The following is a 24,512-nucleotide window of genomic DNA, read 5'->3' as shown; positions in this document are numbered from 1 at the left end:
TTTAATTGCTTAATTCTAATTTTGTTAATTCTAATTTAGATTGTCATGTTCCTGCTCTTTCTTTTATGAACGCATATTATATTTATTTTTAATTGGCAATCATTCTACTTTCATTTCCTTCTTTTGATGGTTCTTACAAAAAGATGGATTCGTTAGCTTTCTCTTATTAGGTAGAAGTTAGAAGAAATAAAATATCAAAATTTTAACTTTCTATATCAATATCAATATATATATATATATATATATATAAGAAAAGGAACATCACCATCGTCTAAAATAAAATAAATGGACTAAATATAGTGGAAGAAACTAATTTTTATAATGTGATAAATCCATTTTTAAATCCTCACAAAAAAATAAATGGACTAAAATAAAATGGACTAAATATAGTGGAAGAAACTATTTTTTATAATGTGACAAATCCATTTTTAAATCCTCACTAAAAAAAGTTAACATTTAGCATCCAACTGTATTTCGAACATAATCCCCTTCAATAAGGGATACTTGTAAAAAATAAAAAAAAAAAAGTAGAATCAACAAAATTTTTATTCATGATAACTAGTTTCTATGCAATGCATAAAAAAAAAAAACAAACATTTGTATATTGAAAGTTTAAATTTTGATCTTTTATTTCTTGTAAGTTTAAATAATACTTAGAAATCTGACCAATCGATTTATCTAAAACCACATGGAGAAAGAAATAAAAGTAAAATATCCTTTATTTATTCTAAATTAATTTTAAATAATAATAGGCAGCTAACGAATCGATCTATTTAAAAACCATATAGAGAAGGAAATAAAAGTAGAAGGATTGCCAGCTAAAAATAAATATAATAACATCGCTTCTATTCAAATAAAAAAAATTAAAATTTTTAAATTAGCATTTTTGTTAAAGTAAAAATATTTTAATTTAAAACGATAATCCTTACAAAAAAAAAAATAGGAACAATTACAACTAGCCTCCCTCAAAAAAATTAATCACATATAAGGACTAATAATAAATTTTATTTAAAAAAATAATAATCTATTTTTATTTTAATAACAATCTGTTTTACATTGATTTTTATCAATGATTATTTTTTTTTTAAGGAGGCTGATTCTCTCAAAAAAATAAAATAAAATTAATACATAGGTAGAGGGGTCCACCCTTCCCCTTCCCCTTTGCGTCTCTTTCAAGTTGGAGGACCATGCTACTTCTAGTCGCAAACAAATATAATTTAAGCCCTGAACTGCACATTAAAAAAATAGTAAGTGAGCTTATTTAATAGTTTATGCCATAAGTCAATGAGAATGTGAATTCTTTCTATGATACAAGGCTTTTTTAAAAATAAATATATAAAATACTAGATACTTTGAATAATAATTATAATTGTATAGTCGCTCACGGGAGTCATAAAAAAAATTATTAGTATTGTTATGAGTTTATAACTAAACTGGATATTCACAATTGAAAGATTTTCACAATTTCAAGAGTTTGGAGCTCATTGAGAATTAACAACTATACTTGTGGTTTTATTTTCATATATTATTTTAATCCTATTTTAATTATTTTCTATGAATATACAAGAATATATATGAAATTAGGGGATGAATTAAAAAAAAATGGACTCAAAAGATTGGTCTAGAAACTAAAAAGTCCGTGCCAAAAAATAATTGAATAAAGGATACTGTGATAGTTTGGCGGAATTGGTGGAAATTAGCCAATATGCTGGCCTGCCTCGAATGAAACGTTGAGTCCATTTTTAAGTAATTGACCAATAACCCTATTAATAATTAATAAATATTAAAATAGAATGCTGTAACTAGATATTTCATTTTTCGGTATTTGATTTAAAAATTGTCCATATAAATATCTAATTCAAAAATTGATAATTGGGCTTGGATAATTATTTTAATAGTTGAAAATAAGAGAGTAACATCTGTTAAGAAGTTGAACTTATTAAATGAAATACTTTTTCAATCACAGATTATAAAATACTTTTAAATAAAATTTTACATATTATCAAACTTTATTAAATGCATCAAATAATTTATCTTTTTAAAATAATAATATAAATTTTTAAAAATATTCATCATTTAATATATTGAAAAGAGAAGATGCGAAGATTAATTATAGAAACAAAAAGAATAAAATTAAAATTGATGCATTTAATAAAATATTAATCAATTCAAAATTTTTTATATTTTTAGGTGAAAAAATATTTTTAAAAATGTCTCTAATTTAAAATGAAGATAGTATCAAAAAAAGAATTTAAAACTTATTTAAAGCCTTAACTTGACACATACACACTCTTCTAGAAAGGTAAAACTATTAAAATAACTTTTTTTATTCAAAAAAATAACTTTGATTAGGTTTGAACTAAAACTTTTTATATAAATATAGCGATTAATAGCTATTTGTTGATGTAATTAGCATTTGTGATGTGTTTACTAATAATTTAAGTATAAATTTTTTAATTTCTTAAACGGAAATATTCCTTTTCAAGCATATGAGTAATATTTCTATATATTATTGATTAATTATTATTTACCTTGCACATAATACAAGAAAATCTAGTCATCGAAGCAAAATGTAATGAAATGAAAATCCAAACTTTAAAGGATTCTCGTAATAATAGCTATTACTTGAGAAACGATTAGAAGTATAAAGAAGGTTGAGAAACGAGACTCGGAGAGGAGTCAACATTTTGGAACAATTCGAGGAGACCTTCTTCTTCGTCTTCTTCCTCTTTCTCTCCCTGTCGCCCACGTGAACAGATCAAACTCAGACATGTTTTGAGGATGCCATATATGTGATCACTCTTCATATATCTGACTCAGAAGTGATCATCAGTCAGAACTACATATATATAGGCATCACAGAGAAGGGTAAGGGAAATTAAAGCATGACGAAGAAGGATAATGAGATATACCTGAAACTCTTCTGGGGTCGTTCTTCTTCCTCCTCCAATCCTCAGAGGCTGCGGTGGCTGTACCAGTGGTGGCTGAAGAAGACGCCGGCATCGGCTGCTGCCACCGCCATAGCCGTCGTCCTCTTTTGCTTCGTAGCCACTCTATCTTCTTTTGCCGGCAGGTTTGACGTGCGCGTGGTGAGTTTTATATTATCACTCACATTTGTTATATGATCACATCGACCGCATGTCATTTCTTTGCCACAAAAATTGGGGACTTTATTATCAGACACGTACTTACACTCAAAGATGCATGTTCGCATGATATATCGATCGGTGCTAGTTTTATTTTATCTGGTTCGACGACCTACATGTAAGTAACAAGTTGATCAAAAATTTGGTTTGGTGTGTATTTTTTTTTTATTAGTGAAAAACATATACACGCATACAATTAACTTGGCAGCAGGTTTGAAGAGGAAAAATTGATGTACCATTCCTCCCTTTCATCTTGCTTCACTGCTCATTTTTCATCCAAATTAAATTACCTAGAAAAGTTGCTCGCCAAGAATCATCATAGCAACAAGTAGAATCTGCTTCCAACTTTTATCATTTACGTACGATAGGAGAAGAAAATAATTAATTTAACCACTCACTCCTGTTCGTAAGATAATATTGTGGCGGGTTGAACTGAAGTGTTTGGAAGTTGTTCAAAAAGATATGTAGATGACAAGAGAATAAAATAAATAATATAATCATTCACTGTTGATATGGTACGGTGGGTTGAACTGAAGTATTATCAGAGTCGCAGTGATGATATATAGGTTTAGATCCAGATATAGTCTATGTTTGAGTACTGAGTCTGGTTTCTGGAGAGATTCAAAGGAAATTGTGGGTCCATGCCAACAGTCAGATTTGGTATAATTCTGGGGTAGAAGCATTAATTATTGAAATAACTTGCTAATATCTTCTAATTATCATTTTTGTCATAGTAATTCTTCTAAAATTCCCAATGTAGTATTATAGTTACACATACACTAAGCTTGATTTAGGCATTGTCTCGTAGTCAATATTTGCAGGTGCTTCCGTGACAAGACATCCAAAGCTTCCCCCACCAATCAAGCAAGAATTCCCTCTCCTATGTGCCCAGCAAAACGTCACGCAAACATGCCCCCGAGACTACTATCCCGCGAGGCACAATCCTGGCCGTCCATCGAACCACACGTGTCCCTCCTACTTCAGATTCATCCACGAAGATCTACGGCCCTGGAGAAAGACGGGGATCACGAGGGACATGTTGGAGGCGGCGAGAAGGACGGCCCATTTTAGGGTGGTGATCCTCGAGGGCAGGGTGTACGTGGCCAAGTTTAGGAAGTCAATACAGACCAGAGATCTGTTTACCCTGTGGGGCATATTGCAGCTCATGAGATCTTACCCTTCCAAATTGCCTGATTTGGAGATCATGTTTGACTGTGATGATAGGCCCGTTGTAGCTTCTAAACATCACCGTGGACCACAGGCGAGTCCGCCACCCTTGTTTCGATATTGCTCCGACGATTGGAGCTTAGACATCGTCTTTCCTGATTGGTCCTTCTGGGGATGGTACAGTATTCAACTGATTGGTCCTCTGGTTTGCACTTGCATTTAAAAAAAAAAAAAATTAAAAAACTGGAACAAAACAGAAGTTAATACAGTGAGACATGCTAATTATGATTTCTAAATATTGACCATCAATTTAGCATATTATGTTTTTATTTTGTTTTTTTTAATTTTTTATCTTAATGAATATAAATGTTGATCAAATCATTACAGCCGTATTGTCAAGGGATGATCAATGATGTAATGTTTTGGAATTTAGGGCTGAGACCAATATCAAGCCTTGGAAAGATACTTTGGGGGATATAAAAGAAGGGAACAAGAGGATCAAGTGGGAAGACAGGGTGCCTTACGCCTTTTGGAGGGGAAACCCCCACGTGGCTCCTACCAGGAGGGACCTTATGAAGTGTAATGTTTCAAAAGAACATGATTGGGACACTCGTCTCTACGTTCAGGTATTCGGCTTTCTTATCACTTCCAATTCAAGAATAATCACATTCAGTGCAATCTTTAATCTTTTAATCCAATTATATTGAGAAGATATTTACCGTCTATTTTGATTTGTCATCTGATGCTGTGTTGTGTTTTCCATTCTACTATGTGGAATGTGCCGTTTAAATGCTTGAGTCTGATTACTTGACATGTTGATAAATGATAAATCATAACCAACAATAGAATCTGTTGGTCAGAAATTGTACTGAAAACCTATGAACTGCATTGCCTCCAAATCCAGTATTAAGACGATGTTTGACATGTCATGCTTTAGTTGAAGTATATGAATAGCAAATTAAAAGTTGCTTCCAACTTTTGGCTATTTCTGTATGTCCTGATCAGTTTGGAATACATGTGTGCTTGATTTAATGACAGGACTGGATACAAGAATCCAAACAAGGGTACAAGGGCTCAAAGTTGGAAGACCAATGCACCCATAGGTAGGGATGGGTCCGATCTCATCGGAAACTGTGTTGTGTTCTTCTATTCCAAATCTGGTTGTGATTGGGAGAGAGGCTTCATCCAACTGCTAGCTTATACATGGCATCGTATAGTTGTTGGATCATGCCCTTCTTCATGTCCTTTAGTCACTGAATCATACCAACAAAACAGACTCTGGATAAAATAGAATATCAGGGAAAGGATCAGCTTTCCTTTTGAGCCATAACGAAAAAGCTAATTGAACTTCGGTTTCTGCACTGCAGAGACTTGTCTGTTGGAGTAATAAATGGCATGTATCATGTTGATTTGTTCTGTGTTGTTCTGGGTAGGTATAAGATATACATAGAAGGATGGGCATGGTCAGTAAGTGAGAAATACATACTAGCATGTGATGCTATGACACTGTATGTAAAGCCAAAATTCTATGACTTCTTCGTCAGAGGCATGATGCCTTTACAACACTATTGGCCCATCAGTGACACTTCCAAGTGCACCTCTCTCAAGTTTGCTGTTGAATGGGGCAACAATCACACTCATCAGGTCACTCACTCTCACTCTCTCTCTCTCTCTCTCTCTCTCTCTCTCTCTCTCTCTCTCACACTGGTAGTACCGAATACCAGATGATGTCAAACTAGTTCGAATCAGCAAAGCCAAACCATTCTTGCCAATCTCTTATCCAGTAATGCATTGCTTTTGGCTTGAGCAGGCTAAAGCAATAGGAGAAGCTGCTAGCAAATTCATACATGAGGACTTGAAAATAGACTATGTGTATGACTACATGTTTCATCTTCTGAATGAATATGCAAAGCTGTTAAGGTTCAAGCCAACAGTGCCTCCAACAGCCACGGAGCTCTGTGCTGAAACAATGGCGTGTGGTGCTCAAGGGAACTGGAGGAAGTTTATGGAGGAGTCGCTCGTCAAATTTCCCAGTGATTCAGTCCCATGCTCACTTCCTCCTGATGATGTTTCCATCCTCAGAAATTTTCGAGACAGAAAAGCTAATGCAACCAGACAAGCACAGATATGGGAAAATGAATATTGGCAGAGTCAAATCCGAGCAAGGGGCAATAGAACAGAGTAGAATAGGCTAGTTGATCTGCTGACATGGAGGAAATTCTGCAGAGTTCATGTCTCCATGGATTTACTTTGTCATAAATTGTTATATTGACAGGTTCTTTGCATTATCCTGTCACATTTCAGCTTGTAACACCAATTTTATTAAAATGACTTAAGCAGATGATTATTTGGTATATAAGATAAGCTAATAAAATGGGATGTCCTTTATTTTCTTATTTCTTTTGCCCTTTCTTCTTCCAATCTTAAACTCTCTAATTATTTCTCAGACACAGATGCTGCTTCCATCTCTCGACAAAGGCAAACTCAATCCCTTAAATGTCTGGGGACGAGTAGATTTGCTTCAAAGAGGACTCTTTGGAACTCACTGCAAAGGAGGAGCTAATGATACTGTGGATGGGAAGGGATAAGGATTTTGTTAAATTAATTAACCAAACTAGTTAGAGAAAAACTGAGATGTGAGAGTTCAATATTACTTTTGTCTTAATCAAATAAGTTAGTAATTTCTTTTTAATAATATTCCTGAACTTTTGTTCCAAGACACCCAATATTCTTGAGTGAAGGCAAACATATTCATAAAGTTAATTAGCTGGGTGCAAAAATATCCAAACCAGTAAATAGATCTGATGTTGACCGTTTAATTGATAAGTATACAAATAGTTGACTAATTTTGTTGATGTGGAGTGAACAAGCTGTACTTGCTGGCGTTTATTTTGCTGAGTCACTTTCTGAAGAACAAAGTCTTCGGCTTGATCATCATGCTTCGCGCTTCTTCTTCTTCGTCGAGTAAAATTCCAGGTATACATCACGCTTCGCCAACTCAAGAACCTGAATTCCGGATACACACCATCAGGCCGAATCTAGTAAAATTCAAATTCATATTTAAAATTCAAATTTATATTTAAAATTTCAGATTGTGAGTTCCAGATTGGAGGAGAAGCCGGTGGCGGTGGCACATGCCACAGCCGAATGTGAGTCATTGTCCGTAGCACTGCGTGTGAGAGAGAGGGGCAAAGATGGTATATGAGGGCACACGTGGCGACACGAAGCAAAACGGTGGAAGACGTTGGGCCTCATTAATTATTTTGGGACGAATGCACGCACCCTTTCAAATGGCTTTGTAAATATTTTTGTATCTTCCTTTACTTTAGTGCTCCTGATAAAAAGTTTAAACATATGTTCATCATTTAACCTTTTATTTTCACTATTTCATTGAGGAGATTTTTTTTGGACTTAAAAAGCTCCTACTGTTAGTGTGAAAAAAAAAAAATGTCATTTGCTATTTTTGAATGCGTTCGGGTGTTTGGCATGCCTTTAATTTTCTTTTTGCCAAAAAAATTTGTGAGTAGTTTATGTTGGTAAAAGAAACTACACATATTTTGTGTTTTTTTTAATTCTTATTTCACTTAAAACCATTTTGAAAAATCTAATTCTAGATCAAGGAATCAATGAATATTATAAAAATACGTACAAATTATTTATCAACAAATTTTTCATATTATATAATAGAAAAATCTATATACATATATTAACGAAATTCGGATAGAAGATCATATAAAAAATCACTTAGAAGTCCTATGTATAGTTCGAATTTTATAAAGTCTCATGAAATGTATAAATGATTCTAAAATCTCATGGGATGTAGTTGCAAATAATTTTGGGCAAAAGGGCCAAGGGGCATGCTTTTACTTTTCTTTTTGCCAAAAAAAAATTGTGAGTAATTTGTTGGTAAGAAAAACTCCACATATTTTGTGTTTATTTTTATTCTTATTTCACTTAAACCATTTTGAAAAATCTAATTCTAGATCAAAGAATATTATAAAAATACGTACAAAATATTTACCAACAAAAATTTCATATTATATAATAGAAAAATGAAAAATATTAATCTTTTAATCCTCCAACTTTTAATTCATTTGTAACTCGGTCCCTCAACTATGATTTACCTGTGACTCAGTCCCTCAACTTTTGACTCACTTATAATTCAATTCCTCAACTTTTGTAAATTTTTTTTTATCATTTTAGCTTAAATCTCACATTAAAGAGCAAGATGAGAGTATTTTAGAATAACATATGAGCATTTCTTTTATTCCCTTTATTTGATAAGAAAATTTTAAAAAATTTAAAAAACAAGGACCAAATTATAAGTGAATCAAAGTTGAGGGATTGAGTCGCAAAAAGTTATAATTGAAGGATTAAGTTGTGGCGAGTTATAGCTAAGAAACTGAGTTACAAGTAAGTTAAAAGTTGAGGGACTAAAAGATTAATTTTCTCTAAAAAAAATCTATATGCATATATCAATGAAATTCAGACAAAAAATCATAAGGAAAATCACTTAGAAGTCCCACATATAGATTCAAATTTTATAAAGTCTCGTAAAATTTACAAATGATTTTAATATCTCATGGGATGTGATTGTAATTAATTTTGGATAAAGGGATAAAGATACTCACGAGATTGTTGGCAAGAAGCATCCGATAACCTAAAGTAAAAAAAATGAGCAAAAATTTGCATAATATTATTTAAGTTTGTGTAAGAGTGACTAGTTTATTAAATTCCTCAAACATTTACCATTTAGCTGACATTTAAGTAGATGTTAGCCATTTTTTCATTGATGTGTATTAAAAAAGAAGCAAAAATACCTACAAAATCATCAACTAAAGCCATCTAGTATCCTAAAATGAGAAGAAAGGTAAGAATACCCATAACAATACTTTAATAGGTGCAATAATGATTAATCTATCAAATTCTCAAATGTTGACTGTTTAGTTGACACTTGAACATAAGTTAATCATTTTTTCACTAATGCGGACTAAAAAATATTCTTAGGTGGAATTTTGTTAAGGCTTATTGGTCATGGTATGTTGATGAATCTTCACTTAAGGCTTTGGCTTTGATGGTAGAGGTAGTATAGGAGGACGATCGGCCTCTTCTTCCTCCATCATCTCCTTAATGCTACTTCTACTATACCTACTACTACTTCTTCTTTTGCTACTTCCTCTTCTTCTCAAACCACCATCCAAAGACCTTTCATTTTTCTATTTCTTTTTCTTTTTCAAATGTAGGAAATATGAATAATATGTGGAAAAATATTATTTTGACCGAACAATAAGTTAAATAGATCACTTCTTTAAGATTCTTATACCATTGAAGCTTCTTCTTGATGATATGAATTGATAAAGGAAATTCCCTACAACTCAATTTCCTTTCTAATTTCATTCACAACATCGCATTTCTTTTCGACCAACTTGGCTGCTTAAGTTTAGTGCTTAATTAAGAGAGTTCTAGAAGATTGTGCTTAATCGTCAGAAATTTCTTTAAGAAGCCTTCATCCAAGAATTGTTTGAAATCTTTGTTAAGGGTATTGCCAAATAAAAAGAAACAACGTGGCATGGGTTTTAACGGATTGGTTACTATTATGACTATTAAAGTAATGTTATGAGTATTCTTGTCCCTTTTCTCACTTTAATCTATTAAATATCTTTGGTTGATGACTTTGTGAATATTTTTGCACAATTTTTAGTCCATATCAATGAAAAATGATCAACTTTTATTTAAATGTCAACTAAATGATTGACATTTAAGGGATTTAATAAATTAGTAACTCTTGCACTAACCTAGATAATGATGTAGATATTTTTATTCTTTTTTATTATTTTAGGCTATTAGATGTTTTTAGTTGACAACTTTGTAAATATTTTTTCCCTCTTACCTATTAATTTGTTATGTGCATTCTGTGCACTCCTCCCTTTACTCCTCCTTCCCTTGCACTCGTCGATTACTTTCTAAATCCTAAATCTTCACCTCCTCTGCTTATCTTTTGACTGATGATAGTGTGCAAAGTGACTTTGATTTGTCATTTGTGATAGATCATGAGCGTGCTCTCGAGCCTCAGAGGCTTTTGGATCTCAACCTCAACCTTGTTCCTTGATAAGTGTATATTTTATAATTAAATAGGTGTACATTTTGGTCTAGATTTGATTATATTTATTAAGATTTCATATCTATTAATTAATATTTATATATTTTCCTCTCATCACTTAATTATAAGACAAAAAGGGATTTTAATACAAAATCTACTCATATCTTTCTATTTTTATACTTTGTAAAGAAAAAGAATAAATTCAATAAAAAGAAAGAACAAAAAGATATATATATATATATATATATATAAAGAAAGGGAATGTAGGAAGCAATTGTGGCAAGGATGTAAATACAAAATCTACTCAAAAATTTTTTGAGATATTTGGAGCTTATAGAAGCATTCTGAAGGTTGAAAGTGAGATTGTTGAGGAGTTCTACAATTTATAATTATTTTTTCCTACTCTTTAATTTTATCTTTGATCGTTTTTCATGATTGGGAATTTAAAAATAATATTATTTAATTTTATTATGATTTTTTAAATTACCCAACTGGGGAGCTAGTTTTTTACTTTTTTTGTTTTGACTTTTTACATTTATATTTATGAATATTTTTTACTTTTTTTAATTATCTTTATTTCTCTTATTCTTTATATTGATTTAATGACTGGTCATTATTTAATCAAATCTATAGGTAATATTGATAGATTGAGAAGTGAAGAGAGAACCTAGATCTATTAGGCTAGGGATAATTCTAAAAATTTTTGATGACTTAAATTATAGCTTCATGATTTAATTAATTGCTTAGGTATTATAGGAATAAATTCAACGCTAATTAAAAAGGGGCTGATAATTTGGAAGAATATTAGGACACTTTAGAAATAATTATTACTATAATTGATGAGAGTCAATTCAAAGGGTAAAAACTAACAATTTATAAGGTGAATCTTAAACCCCAATGCTTCAAATGATTGTGTTTTCTTCACCATTATTTTATTAATTTATTTTTATTATAGTTTTATTAAATTATCTATTTTATCTATTTTTTTAAATTATTAATTATTTAAATTAATAAAAGCTAACTTTCTTATGAGTTCAACATATAAAATATTTTAAATAATTTATTATTGTGTTTTCATATACTTGCGAGAGCGATCACTATTGGGAGGTTGGTTGATTTGACCGTGCTCAAAAACGTGTCAGTGGAAGATCTCTTTTCTCACTATCATTCCATCTCTTTTCTTGACCTTAGCCAGCAGAAATTGCTTAGATTTGGTCATAAGGCATAACGTGAGCAAATGTGTATATAGATTATAATCCAAAGCATGAGTTTTTTTTTTTTGGACTTTTTTTTTGGCAAATGAGAAGTTATTAGGAGCATTTATATAATAAATTTCATTTACAAGCTGAAGGAAGGTGACGAGGATAGAATATTGTGGAATATTTTTCACACTGTAATTAGTTATGGAGTCATCGTTCTTACCATCTTCGACATGTTCAAAGGCTTCTCCATTTCGTTGGGTTTGACATGTCGGATATAGAACAATGCTTACTTTGGTGTCGTTGTTTTATTGGGTTGTTTGGCTTTCATATTGGAAGTCGCTACTTGATTTGCAAGAATAGGAAGAAGGAGGATGTGGATGAGAATTTTGACCATAATGGAGGAGAGAGAGGAGTGCAGGTGTAAATGTTGAACGGTGTTCTGGTAAATGCGCATTAAAGACTAATTGCAATTAAATCCCATGAGACTTTAGAGTCATTTATACACTCCATGTGATTTTGTGAAAATTAGAATCCACATGTTGGATTTCTGAGTGATTTTGCCAAACTTGGCGCATATTTTTAATTTTATAAAATAATCACATATATCCAACGTTATCCAGCACGTGTATCTTTTTTTATACCAATCCAAAACACACAGAATTGCCCGTTTGCTTGCTAATCGAGTGATCGTGTCTTCCGTGGCGATGCAAGGAGCCCAATCATACTAACCAGTCCCAAAACTTTCACGGTTGACAAGTTGTTTTTCCCCTCTCTCTCTCTCTCTCTTCCTTCTCCTGGGTTTCTTCCTTCACTCACAGGGGGAAAAATGATTCCTTTTGCTTCATTTGCTTCCGAATTATTACATTCAGAGAAGTAATTATCTTCGAAGATATCTTCATAATCGATATTTCTGTATGTATATGTAAATAACAGCAGGACAACTACCTGAGACAAAAGTTGAAGTGATGGAAACCAACGATGGAGACTTAATCCATAACTGTTTGATCAAGCTTGTTAGCTTCTTGTCCCTTCACCCGTGTTTCTTTTTGTTGTTTCCATTCATCTACAATGAAAGCCAGCGGAGGAGTTGACTGTGTAGATATTTTATTACAGAGAAATTGTCCCAGGAGGCGACGGGATAAGGTTTACATTGGCTGTGGAGCAGGGTTTGGTGGTGACAGGCCTTTGGCTGCTCTTAAGTTGCTCAAAAGAGTCAAAGAACTAAACTACTTGGTACTTGAATGCCTGGCTGAGCGTACACTTGCTGATCGCTATCAAATCATGGTTTCTGGTGGTGATGGTTATGATTCCCAAAGTAAGTGTTTCCTGTTATGGCAGTTTGTGTTTTGATACGTCATGGAATATCAATATTCATTTCAAGCAGTGAGCTGAACAATAAAATATGAATTCTGAATCAAGTCTAGTTGGTTGTCATCATGCTTTTAGTTCAGCTGCTTTTGAATGATTAATGTGGTTATGTCTATATCTTCGACCTAAGCTGTGTCGCCACTTGTACCTTCTGAGTGGTACAATCAAATGGGTGAAAGTTCAACTCTTCTTTTCTACTTTGCTGTCTTTTTCATTTATCTAATTTTAAGTTCCTGGTAGTTGTAAACTTCTATTGCAGTTTCTGACTGGATGCGTACATTGCTGCCTCAAGCTATGGAAAGAGGAACTTGTATAGTTACCAATATGGGTGCAAGTAAGAATTTTCAAGACTTAATGTAATGGATCACTTGATGCTGTATCTGGACAGATGCTTTTCATTTTTCTAACTTAGTCCATTCTTTGTTTCTTAAAGTGGATCCTTTGGGCGCTCAAGCAAAAGTCTTAGAAATAGCTAGCAGCCTGGGGCTTAATATTTCTGTTGCTGTTGCTCACGAGATATCTACCGCGAGTTTAGGTATTTAAATTTCACTGCAAATTTTTCTTTGAACAACATTGAATTTCAAATGAATTCTGCAAATATGAAGGGGAATTTTGAAATACCAGTTAGCGTGCAATTTGTTTATTTGTCTAGGGAACTTCTTTTTACCTGCTATTACAACGTAGAGTTTCCATTATGTTTGATGTATGCTGGGAGGTTTCACCTTTAGAAAGACAGTTTTAGTGTCATTCAGTGGTATGAATTTTTTTTTTCTGCTTCTTTGATAAATAAACACTTGGGAAGAATCTAATTGGTAGTGGTTGTTGCACCCTGACCTGATTTTTATAATGAGCAGTTTGCACTTCCATTTCTTACTTTCTAGGACTTTGAGTATTCTACTTATCAAGAAAAGAATAATGTATTTTGAGGTTTTCTTATTATTCATTTTTCTTAACTTGGTCGTAGTCTTTATAATATTTGTACTTCGTCTATTTTCAGGTTCAGGATGCTTACATGAGAGATTGCATAACATGAAGGGTGTAAGAATCTGGTCTCTTGGGTGCATCTACTATCATCTATTTAATATATCATCTGCCAATTCTCTCTTCTGGCTCCAAGTTATTTGTGTATAACCAACCAGTTCTGTCTTCCTGCAGAAAATTGCAAAATTATTTTCCTTCATATTTGGTCATTGAAGTGGCAACTTTGTTTTTTTCCCGTTTGATTTTACTGTTGCATTAACATATGAAAACTCTCGTGACCAATGATATTTTTTGCATGATTTCTTCATTTATTGACGATGAATACAGAGTTTCATAAATGCGTTGCAATTTTGTTTTCCTTTATATTTGTTCATCGAAGTGACGGCTTTGTTTTTCCTGTTTGTTTCTGCTGTTGATTTATCATATGAAAAATCTCATGACTGATGATATTTTGTGGATGGTTTCTTCATTTATTTAAGATGTATTGAGAATTTAGGTAATTCTTGATAAAGAAATTTCTCTGAATGGTCATTTAAAGGATCTGATCGAATTTAATTGTTCTTGCATATCATCTTTCTTCAGTTGATTTTTCTTTTTTTTTTGGTTAGGCCAGACGTCAAATTTTGCTATCACTAGAAGATATTAGCCCATATCACATGCACATTAAAAGAATATTAAAAAAAAAATCTCATTTGTATAATAATTGCACGGTAAACTATATTTTTTAAATATAATTATCTGTGAAGGGTGTCAGTACCTACCTGGGAGCGGCTCCTATTGTTCACTGTCTTGAAAAGTACCACCCAAATGTGATAATCACTTCGAGAATTGCTGATGCTGCTTTATTCTTGGCACCTATGGTAAGAAATCAGATATTTTTTGTTTCTTCCTAATCCTCTGCTTCTCTCTGTTCCTCCATCAAAGTTTGTTTTTGTTTGAAGGGACAGAAGGATTTATTTGTGGGATTTTGTTGGGTTTGTATGATTATGCATATTTTTAAGTTTCAAAATATATTCTTTGATTTAAGGAGATAAATAGAGCCCTCAGCTAGCTTAAAAACAACTTTAGCCAAAAGTTGTAATCTTCTATGTACCACTCTAGTATCTAAACAGTGAATCAGAGTGCGTGGATCCATATACTTTTGGGACAGGTTGATTTTGTGTGCCTGTGCATGTGATTGCCGCTCACCAGAAAGATGGAAGAAGAGTCTTGGGACAGAGATGCAATACTTTCTAGTCTGATATCTGCCACACTTTCTATTAGTCCAGGTGTATTTAATGCCTACAATGGTATCCAAACTCTGTGTCATAATTCATCCGTTCATAGTTAAAACATAAAATTGATGGATTCAGGGACAAAAATCTGATATATGTATGAGGGTTTTGAATAAAAGCCAGTGGGTTCAAATTAGCAATTGAAAAAGATCAATGAAGAAAGTGACCTGGTGAGAGAGTAACAATATTATCTTTGTGGGATTCATCAAATTAATTATGCACTTCTTTAAGGGGGAAAAAAAAAACCATTTGTTCTCTGGTGGAGCATTTTTTTGGACCAACCTGGTGGATCATCTTACATAGGTTACTGACTACGTTAAATTGTGTGCTCATTTCAACATGAAGCATAAAAAGGAGCCTGTAGTCTCTGTTTTTTTTTTTCCGTAGTTTAATGTATGTTGATAAAATTCTCTGTGATCATTCTGCTGGTATATGTGTAGGTTTATGAACTAGGTTGGAATTGGGATGACTTGGATCAGTTAGCACAAGGATCTCTGGCTGGGCACCTTCTAGAGTGTGGCTGCCAACTTACTGGGGGATATTTCCTGCATCCAGGTCTGGTTTTGTAGCACATCCCTTTCCTAGTATGTAAGATTTGACTGTGGAATTTGTTTGAATGAAGTGGTTCTCTTAAATTTTATCTTTCACATCGTAGGAGACAAGTATCGAGATATACCCTTTGAGCAACTACTGGATTTATCGCTTCCTTATGCTGAGATTTGTTTTGATGGACAAGTATGTGTAGCAAAGGCAGAAGGTTGTGGTGGGGTTCTAAATTTCAGTACATGTGCTGAACAACTTCTTTATGAGGTTGGAGATCCTGGTGCATATGTGACCCCTGATTTGGTAAGTTAGATGTCATGCATGTCATATACGATTTGACAGAAAGAAGGTATCGTTATGATCAGAAAGGTGGAATATAAGAAAAAAGCTCATCTAGTTCTTGAACAGGTTGTTGATTTTCAGAATGTTTCGTTCCTTTCACTGTCAAGCTGTAGAGTTCTCTGTAAGGGGGCAAAACCCTCTGCTAAACCAGTTCCAGATGAACTTCTGCAGTTGGTTCCAAAGGTATCATTTTTAATCCCTGTCTTGAGAAGAGCGTGTGGGACTCACATTAAAATTCAAAAAGACAGGAACTCACTTTCTCGATCCTATCTTAGTTTTTCTTTTACCTGTCATAAAAAGTGGTCCAATTGTACCGTCTGGTTGTGACATGACAGTTTATTTTCAAGTCTTGGCAATAATCCTGCTATTTTTGTGAGACCAACGGCTACTTCTCAATCAATTGCTTGTTCTTTTAAAAGAGCAATGGTTAACTTACACTCTGACAAGGCTTGTCACTTTGCCCTCAAAATCAATACTAAATTGAACCCTTAATGTAGTTAGGGAACAACCTAGATCATCTCCCCAAGAGCTTGGCCGAATTGCTAGTGAGGTTATATAAGATGTTACAAGTTACCAAAAGTAGTGAATCAGTTGTTCAACTAAGTAGCAAACTAGTGAAACTACAAGTAAAACTAGAATTAAGAAAAGTGAATGAGATTCCCTTATGTATTAGAGTGGAATCCTAGAGTTTAGATGTATGGAGGAGTCCTTATCCTAAGTTGTTTGTGGCATTTCTTAAGTGTATCCCTCCTTGGCCAAATGGATCTCCTATGAAGATTATCCTGGGAAGGTCAACTAAACTAGTTCAATTCTTAAGTCATCAATTAATGCCCTCAGTTCATTTCCCCAGTTGAGTTTTAGAGTGACCAAAGTGTTTAGCTACTACCCCTTAATGAGCCGTGACAATGAGTGTTAGATTAGGTCACAAGATTATTATGTAAAACCCTTTCTAGTTAAGTCTAAGTCTATCTCACAAGATTATGGAGGCAAACCAAGACAATACCAGTGATCAAAATACAAGATTATGCATTCATTCCATTGATAAAAGAGTGTATCACATGTTCATCAAGAGAAAAGCAACCAAGCCAAACATTCCGATTACAACATTGATGAATTCCAATTAGAATTGCAAACCTTCAATGTATCAACCCTAGATTAAGGATCAAAACAATAAGTGAAATGAGAAAGCTAGGGATTAGAATTGTCTTAACCAAGTGTAGCCATTGGATTCATCCTCTTTCCAGGATTCCATGTAGACTCTAGCCCCTAATCTCCATCTTCAAAGCTTTCACAGTTGAACCTTGATGGCCGAACCCTTCCATCTTCTCTAATGAATGATTGAAGCCTTTAATCTTAGTGAAACCACAAGGGTTTGCATGAAATGGATGAGAGGATAAGAATGAGAATGGTCTTGTGTCATTTGGTTAAGGATTGAGTGAGTTATGATGGAAAGTTTGGGAGAGAAAGTGGAAGAACAAGAGAGGTAGTGAGAGAAAATGTTTGAATGAGAGAAAATGAGTGAATGGCTGAATGGGAAAAGTCTTGGCTGAATTTCGCTACCGAGAAACTAAAAGAAAAGTGAAGGAAAATTAGCAAGTAGCTGTGGTCTTCCAATTAAAGTCCGCTTGGCCAAAACTAACTCCCAAATTGGAGGGAAATGGTGACAATTCCAATGCTGCCCTTTGACTCAATGTGATGCACCATTTCATGCGTAGTTTGCTCCTTCTTCCCTTTTCATTATTCACGCCATTATGCTCTTGAAATGCCTCTTTGAATAGCTTTGCATTATGTCTTCATATCTTCTATAATTCCACCTTTGTCACAATTTAATTAAATAATCAATTCATCTAAAGTGTGACATTTATTTAATTGGACTAAAGTATGAAAAATTTAATTAACTTAGGTGAGAGTATTAATAAGGGGATGTGCATATAAAGGCAATACAAGACACAAGAGTAGAAATGCATACACATAATTACAAGCCTAAGGCTAAATGAAAACCCTTTAGAGAGACAACCTTAAAGGTTGTCTTTTCCTAATAACCCTCAACCTAAAATGAACTAAGGAAAACTAATTTGACCAATCATCTTAGCCCATTAAAAAACATAATTCCAATGCTTAACATGCAAATTTGGAAAAAGTGCAGTTTATGATACCCCTAATGCATGTAAATGCTCTACTTAGGCAAATATGCACAATGAATGCTCTATGAATGCATTTAGGCGTGTAAAGTGACTATAACAAGCTAAGAAATGTGTGTAAATAATGGGTATTATCACACTTATTCTAGACGAAAGAGAAAGAAAACTTACGCTTCTAATGTCTTTCAGGATTTTTATATTGATGCTTTTCAATGACGTTAATTATAGCTTGGTGGAAATGTTAAAGCTTTTAGACGTAATCTCTTAAGTACTAGATTCCATACAGTCTTACATTTCATTTCAATTTCTTTTTAAAGCAAACATGTTTTGCATTGAAAGCTTTCCTTCCATATGAAAATTCAATGCTCAATTTCTGGAGTAATATGAAGAAACTCAGGTTTTTGTTTTCCTGAAGTCATATTTTAAAGGCAGCTTTCCCTTTAGTCACCTTCTCCTTCATTTTGTTTTTAGAGCTTGTTTATGGCTATACTTTTATGTGATTTATCTTTGTTTTATTGAGTTTCTAACATCTTTTATCTGACATTTCAATGCACAATTTGTTTCCTGTAGTTTATACAAAGGTGACATTCCATTCTTCCCCATTTGCTCTGAAGCTTCGTATACTTTTTGCAGGAGTGCGGATGGAAGGGATGGGGAGAGATATCTTATGGCGGCTATGAATGTGTTAAACGTGCTAAAGCTGCTGAATTTTTGGTAACTTTTACAGCCTTTTAATGAAGCAAACATTCAGATCAGTGGGAATGATTCTTTTTGTTTCATGTACTTTAATTAATTAATCATATTGTTATTGCTGGTTGATGCAACTAATTGGTCCTTCTTGCTTTCCATCAATTGACATTTTTTTTTTCACATACTTGATTAGGTTAGATCATGGATGGGAGAATCTTTTCCCATTCTTAACTCGCAGATTCTTTCTTATATAATTGGATTTGATAGCCTCAAGGCTACCAGCATTGGTGGAAATTCTTCATCCTGGGAGACTAGTGATATAAGATTACGGATGGATGGACTCTTTGTGCAGAAGGAACATGCTGTCCAGTTTACTAGAGAATTTACGGCGTTATATACAAATGGGCCTGCTGGTGGCGGTGGTATCAGGTCAATGCTCTTCCATTAATCTTATCCTCCATTTAAGTCTAGCCTGCAGAATGTTTCTAACTAACGTTCTTCATGAGGAGTATTTGTACATGTGAATAATCATCGGGGTTCAGTGACAATCTATTTCTTCTAATTTGGTATTTATGGAGTTCACAGAAAAATCTTAATTTTGTTGTATCAGCTTTCTGTGTTTGCTGGAAGGACTTATAATACTGTGAATAATTGGAATCTGTTGGCCTTTAACGTTCCATTTTTCTTTCTTCTATTGGATTCTTTTAGATTGAAGTAATTATTCATAACTGCGGTTGTTTGAATTTCAAGAGCTAGTTTATACTGTATATTTATTCATCCTTCCTATTATGATCTTTGAGGCCCAATAACTTTTCTTTACAGTAACTGTGATATGTTTTTTCTGTTTATTGAGTGCAGTACTGGATTGAAGAAAGAAATTCTTCTCGAAAAGAGATTGGTATTCTTCTTTCTCTTTTGACCACTGTTATGCTAGTGCTTATGCCCACATGTAGATTTCACTTGTGTGCACTTTATAATGAATTAGGGCAGCTTCATTTCTAAATACATTTTCTGCTTCCATTCTCTACATTTACTAAGATTTCATTATTTATTTATTTTGCAAATAAAAAGTAGTGGGAAGTTAAACGACTTCTCTCTGTCTCTCTCTTCTCTTGTCAGCAGAAAGCTGTGATTTCTTGACTAATCAAGACACTAATTCCTTCAGGCTAGGCGTGAGGATGTTTTCTGGAGAATTGGCGTGAAGAGCTGCAGGACAAGCAATTCAGATAAAGTAGTACTTCCTGAATGCAATCTGAATCACACACTGACATGGCCACCACATGTACAAGCTGAAACTGACAATTCTTTCTCAGAATTAGCTTCACCTGATCGGAACTGCACTCCTGCCCCTTCTGGCCAGAATATTCCTCTCTACAGCTTAGCACACAGCCGAGCTGGGGATAAAGGAAATGATATAAATTTCTCTCTCATCCCACATTTCCCCCCTGATGTTGAGAGGTTGAAGCTGATTATCACACCTCAATGGGTAAAAGAAGTGGTCTCTCCTCTTCTAAAGTTATCTTCTTTGGATTTAGATGCAGGAAATGAAAGAGACAAGTGGGTGCATGATAATGTTAAGGTGGAGATATATGAAGTTAAGGGAATCCAGTCATTGAATGTTGTTGTCAGAAACATCCTAGATGGAGGTGTCAACTGCTCTCGGAGAATTGATCGCCATGGAAAGACCATTTCAGATCTCATTCTGTGCCAACAAGTAGCATTGCCTCCATGATTGTGTCTACCAGTAATATGACCTTGTTCTGATAAGTCTTATTTGACTATTACAACAGTCTCTTTGTTGTTCCCATTGTCATATGGCTTGAGTATTTTTGGACCTTGTCCAGACTAAATCCCCCTAGAAGGGCATTGGTTTTTATTTGTTTTTAAGAGAAGTAATAAAGTTTGATCATGACAAAATATATTCAAGCCAGTAATAAAGCAGGCTGGTGTAGTCTTAGCAATGTTTTTTTTTTTCCCCCGGCCAATAACTTTGTTGATGTTGAAGTTGAACCAAGAGGTGGCAACGGAAGAAGGAAAAAAAAGAAAAAGAAAAAAGGAGGACACATGATAGGCTGATATCAGTGTCCTGTTGTTTCTTAGCATGATTAATCTCAGTTTACATTTTATTTATATTTAATTTGAATGATTTAATTTTTTTTATCATTCTTAATTATTAAATTTTAAATTTATAGTTAAAAAATTATTACTGAATATATGTAAAAGTAAGTGTAAATATAAGATATTTTCAGTTAAATTAGAAGTATACTGAAAAATATAGTAGAGTATTATATTTATTTTAAGGCTTACTTTTTTACAATATAAAAATACTAAAATTAATTATCCCTTTTGACATTTCAAACTCATTAATTTTTTTTAAGTACCTGCATATACATGCGAAAAGAGGTTTAATTTAATTTGTTATTTTAAATGCACCGTACCTTAATTGTGCAGCCTTGAAAAGGTCAAAAGGCATCAACCCTTCATTTTCTCCAATCAATTGGATTGCACCCACAAATTACGCCTTGAGTTTTCCATCTTTGTCTCAAAATATTTCCTTACACATAACCTAAGCCAATCAATCAATGGCTCTGTTTTATCATTCCATGTTGTAGTTTGAGTTCTGTCTCTTCCAACATCCCTTCAATCCTCAGATATATCGTTTGGATTAGCTAAGGAACAACAGAAAAACACGTACAATATACACATATTTGCAAGCACATTGTAATTTGTTTATTTAAGGAAGTGAGAGAAGAGAAATGGCCTTTACAGGAACATTGGATAAATGCAATGCATGTGATAAGACTGTGTATGTGGTGGACCTGTTGTCCCTTGAGGGAGTTTCTTATCATAAATCTTGCTTTAAATGCAGTCACTGCAAGGGATTCCTTTCGGTATTCTCCTCTTGTTGATTTCTGCACTATTCTTTTTGATTTTATCCTCTGTTTCATGCCTTTTTCTTCCCAAAAAAAAAAAAGTGTTAGATGAATATTAGTTTATACATCTGAATATGAGACCTCTTTTGGTCTCAAGTATTAGAAGACTTTCAGATACAAAAAGCATTAGAAGACTTTATGTCAAACAATTATATAAGCACTGATGATAGACCTTCGCTGAACTCTGGGTTGCTTGTCCATATAGATTGCACCACTTTTGAAGACTTTTTTTTAATTAAAAAAATTAAGAAAAAAAGAATTTCACAGCGCAGCCACACATCCCTTCAATTTCAAAAAGAAAAAGAAAATTAATTTACTTTGGCTAAATGAATTTTCAAAATGAATCCAAGTTAATGTGATGGGCAGATGAGTAGCTACTCCTCAATGGATGGTGTTCTGTATTGCAAGCCACATTTTGAACAGCTTTTCAAGGAATCTGGAAATTTCAGCAAAAACTTTCACACAGGTAATAGCAATATGAACAATCTTCTCGCTCATTTCTCTTCTTTCCATGTTAAAAAAGTGTAGATTATTGCTTCCTTTCATAAGTTTCCATTTGATTAACACACTCTGTTGCTTCATGGTTTGAAAATGTTGCAGCAAAGTCTTCTGAAAAATCACATGACACGGTATGTTCAATATGCTCCTTTTGTACATGCTTTTCCTTACGAAATAAAAGGATATGCTTGATAGTACCAACATAGGAGTCATCTTGTATTATTATATGTTAAAGAATGAGGCAAGCCATGGATAATGTGACTTACTTGCAAGACTCTCTGCAACACACGGACGCACTCTAATTGTACTTTATAATACTCTTGCGGAAATAACTTGTTTTTTGTTGGGGGGATGTGATCAGAGCAAGAACTCAAACAAACTCTCATCACTGTTTAGTGGAACCCAAGACAAATGTGCAGTGTGCACGAAAACAGTCTATCCTCTTGAAAAGGTCTGTAATTTCAAATGCTTGAGTCTCATTATGAAAAAGTTACAAGCCTTCTTAAATATAATGTTGGTGTAATAATATAAACTTGTATTTATTGTAAAAGGTGACACTGGAAGGAGAATGCTACCACAAGACCTGCTTTAGATGTGCTCATGCAGGGTGTCCTCTCACTCACTCCTCCTATGCTGCTCTTGATGGTGTCCTGTATTGCAGGCACCACTTTGCTCAGCTTTTCATGGAGAAAGGTGATTACAACCATGTCAAGCAAGTCACTGCTCACAAAAAGAACACTACTTCTCATGATCAGCCGGACCACCCTGAAAATGGCTCTCACCCAGATGAACATCCATCTCAGGACCAGGACCAGGATGACACTAAACATGAAGAGGAAGATGAGTAATCTTGAATTGAGTTCAAATGAAGCAAAACCATGAATCATATATTTGTCTCCCTGAAAATTCTCAAGTATATTTCCTGTACAGTCAGTTCTGCTTTTCTTCGCTTCACTTCTCTCGTCCATCTTCTTCTCCTTTTCAACTTCTGAACCATTCATGTTAAACTTTAATGGTCTGAACTGTACTAATTATGCAGAAGAGGTAAATATGAGAGGATGAAGTGGAAAGAAGCTTGATTTTTGTGAAGTAGTGCAAAGAGCCATTGAATGTTACTAAAGTGAATGTGTTTCAGTACATTTCAACACCTACAATATCCACTTTTAGTGAATGTATTACAGGCTTGTTTGTACAGCTTGCTAGTACATCATATACACTTGAGGATTTACGATACCGCAATTTTTTTCGAGTCTTTATGTTTGGTGTTGCCTGACCTTTGGCTTGTAATTTTGTATTTTCTTTATCAGTGAGGATAAATGTAAGATCTAATGTAATAAGGACAGAGGAGATGAATTGATCCTTCTTCCTCTATTTTCGCTCCTGACGTGATGTAAAAGTTAATACCAAAATTTATTGAATATATAGGTCATGTATCGTTTTGGTTGTGATGATTCTTAAAACACCCATTTGACAATCGAATTTATGGGCATGAGACTCCTTTAACAACTAGGAAATTTCCAGTGCCATGTAGGGGATTAGGAAAAAGATAATCCCTTTTTTCTTTCTTTAATTTTTTTGGGCATTATGTGAGTGTGTTCATGAGAGAGGTTCTAGTTTAATAGTACGTGGTCTCATATTATATTTAATGTACATTGCATAACACATTATATTGTAATTGTTTAATTTTTTTTGTCTTCTGCAAACTACACTGGTGCATAAAAATTTGATTATAATAGTTGAGTAAAAATAATGCAGAGTAAATCTTTGTATTTGTTGTTTGAGGATCTTTTCTAGAATAAGAGCATATGCTTTAAAAATATAAAATTTAGATGCTTTGATATAATATATGAATTAATTAGAGGAATAAAAATGACTTGCATAAAAAAGAGGAATAAAAATGAAGTAATTAGAATAATGAGGTCCTATTTGGTAACAAAAAAAAATGAAATGAATTGAAAAAAATAAAAATAAAAATAAAATAATTAAAAAGATATGAACATTTTTATAAAGAGGAAGGATAATTTAATTTATAGAGTTGAGAATCATAATTTATGATATTTTTAAAAGATGTAATAATGATTACATTTATAATATATATTAATGAGTTTTATCATAAGGAGAAGGATG

At 33.5% G+C, this 24,512-nt stretch overlaps 3 protein-coding genes and 1 long non-coding RNA gene across 15 annotated transcripts; 3 read left to right on the top strand and 1 right to left on the bottom strand.

The window, feature by feature from the left end:
- Window positions 1-1,140: 1,140 nt before the first annotated feature.
- On the bottom strand, window positions 1,141-3,056 carry LOC129290506 (uncharacterized). The gene is made up of 3 exons (XR_008588416.1): window positions 2,913-3,056; window positions 2,685-2,811; window positions 1,141-1,229 (listed from the first exon to the last, which is right to left on the bottom strand). It is a non-coding gene; the product is annotated as an uncharacterized LOC129290506 (long non-coding RNA).
- LOC129290505 (uncharacterized) lies at window positions 2,680-7,657 on the top strand. 5 transcript variants are annotated; one of them, XR_008588415.1, is made up of 8 exons: window positions 2,680-3,089; window positions 3,955-4,490; window positions 4,747-4,939; window positions 5,352-5,416; window positions 5,747-5,957; window positions 6,124-6,588; window positions 6,767-7,289; window positions 7,405-7,656. XR_008588415.1 is itself a non-coding variant. In XM_054927289.1 (6 exons), exons 1-6 carry the CDS (start codon window positions 2,886-2,888, stop codon window positions 6,496-6,498), a joined length of 1,584 nt encoding a protein of 527 aa, XP_054783264.1. In that variant the 5' UTR covers window positions 2,680-2,885; the 3' UTR covers window positions 6,499-6,709. The 5 variants fall into 5 exon arrangements, 2 of the variants coding, with proteins under 2 accessions (XP_054783264.1, XP_054783265.1); XR_008588413.1 differs by having other exon boundaries at window positions 6,761-7,289; window positions 7,405-7,655; XR_008588414.1 differs by having other exon boundaries at window positions 6,761-7,657.
- A 4,639-nt stretch (window positions 7,658-12,296) lies between these two features.
- Window positions 12,297-20,911, top strand: LOC129290746 (uncharacterized). Of its 7 annotated transcripts, none has more exons than XM_054927671.1 (14): window positions 12,297-12,363; window positions 12,549-12,628; window positions 12,729-12,930; window positions 13,243-13,317; window positions 13,417-13,518; window positions 13,981-14,021; window positions 14,711-14,824; window positions 15,679-15,793; window positions 15,894-16,084; window positions 16,190-16,306; window positions 18,898-18,978; window positions 19,148-19,383; window positions 19,813-19,852; window positions 20,120-20,911. In XM_054927671.1, the coding sequence occupies exons 2-14, from the start codon at window positions 12,581-12,583 to the stop codon at window positions 20,684-20,686; spliced, it is 1,929 nt and encodes a 642-aa protein (XP_054783646.1). In that variant the 5' UTR covers window positions 12,297-12,363; window positions 12,549-12,580; the 3' UTR covers window positions 20,687-20,911. The 7 variants fall into 7 exon arrangements, with proteins under 7 accessions (XP_054783646.1, XP_054783647.1, XP_054783649.1 ...); XM_054927672.1 differs by having other exon boundaries at window positions 12,315-12,371; XM_054927674.1 differs by having other exon boundaries at window positions 12,323-12,363; window positions 12,552-12,628.
- A 297-nt stretch (window positions 20,912-21,208) lies between these two features.
- On the top strand, window positions 21,209-23,960 carry LOC129291736 (LIM domain-containing protein PLIM2c-like). 2 transcript variants are annotated; one of them, XR_008588754.1, is made up of 6 exons: window positions 21,209-21,845; window positions 22,254-22,353; window positions 22,488-22,516; window positions 22,747-22,836; window positions 22,937-23,298; window positions 23,425-23,960. XR_008588754.1 is itself a non-coding variant. In XM_054929243.1 (5 exons), exons 1-5 carry the CDS (start codon window positions 21,711-21,713, stop codon window positions 23,231-23,233), a joined length of 651 nt encoding a protein of 216 aa, XP_054785218.1. In that variant the 5' UTR covers window positions 21,209-21,710; the 3' UTR covers window positions 23,234-23,960. The 2 variants fall into 2 exon arrangements, 1 of the variants encoding a protein (XP_054785218.1); XM_054929243.1 differs by having other exon boundaries at window positions 22,937-23,960.
- The last annotated feature ends 552 nt before the right edge of the window (window positions 23,961-24,512 follow it).

Source organism: Prosopis cineraria, unplaced genomic scaffold (genome assembly GCF_029017545.1).
Source record: "Prosopis cineraria cultivar Desert tree isolate PC_DT_omini unplaced genomic scaffold, ASM2901754v1 PC13, whole genome shotgun sequence".
Classification (NCBI taxonomy): domain Eukaryota; kingdom Viridiplantae; phylum Streptophyta; class Magnoliopsida; order Fabales; family Fabaceae; genus Prosopis; species Prosopis cineraria.
The sequence above is the reverse complement of the archived record's forward strand: the minus strand, read 5'-3'. Positions and strand labels throughout refer to the sequence as shown.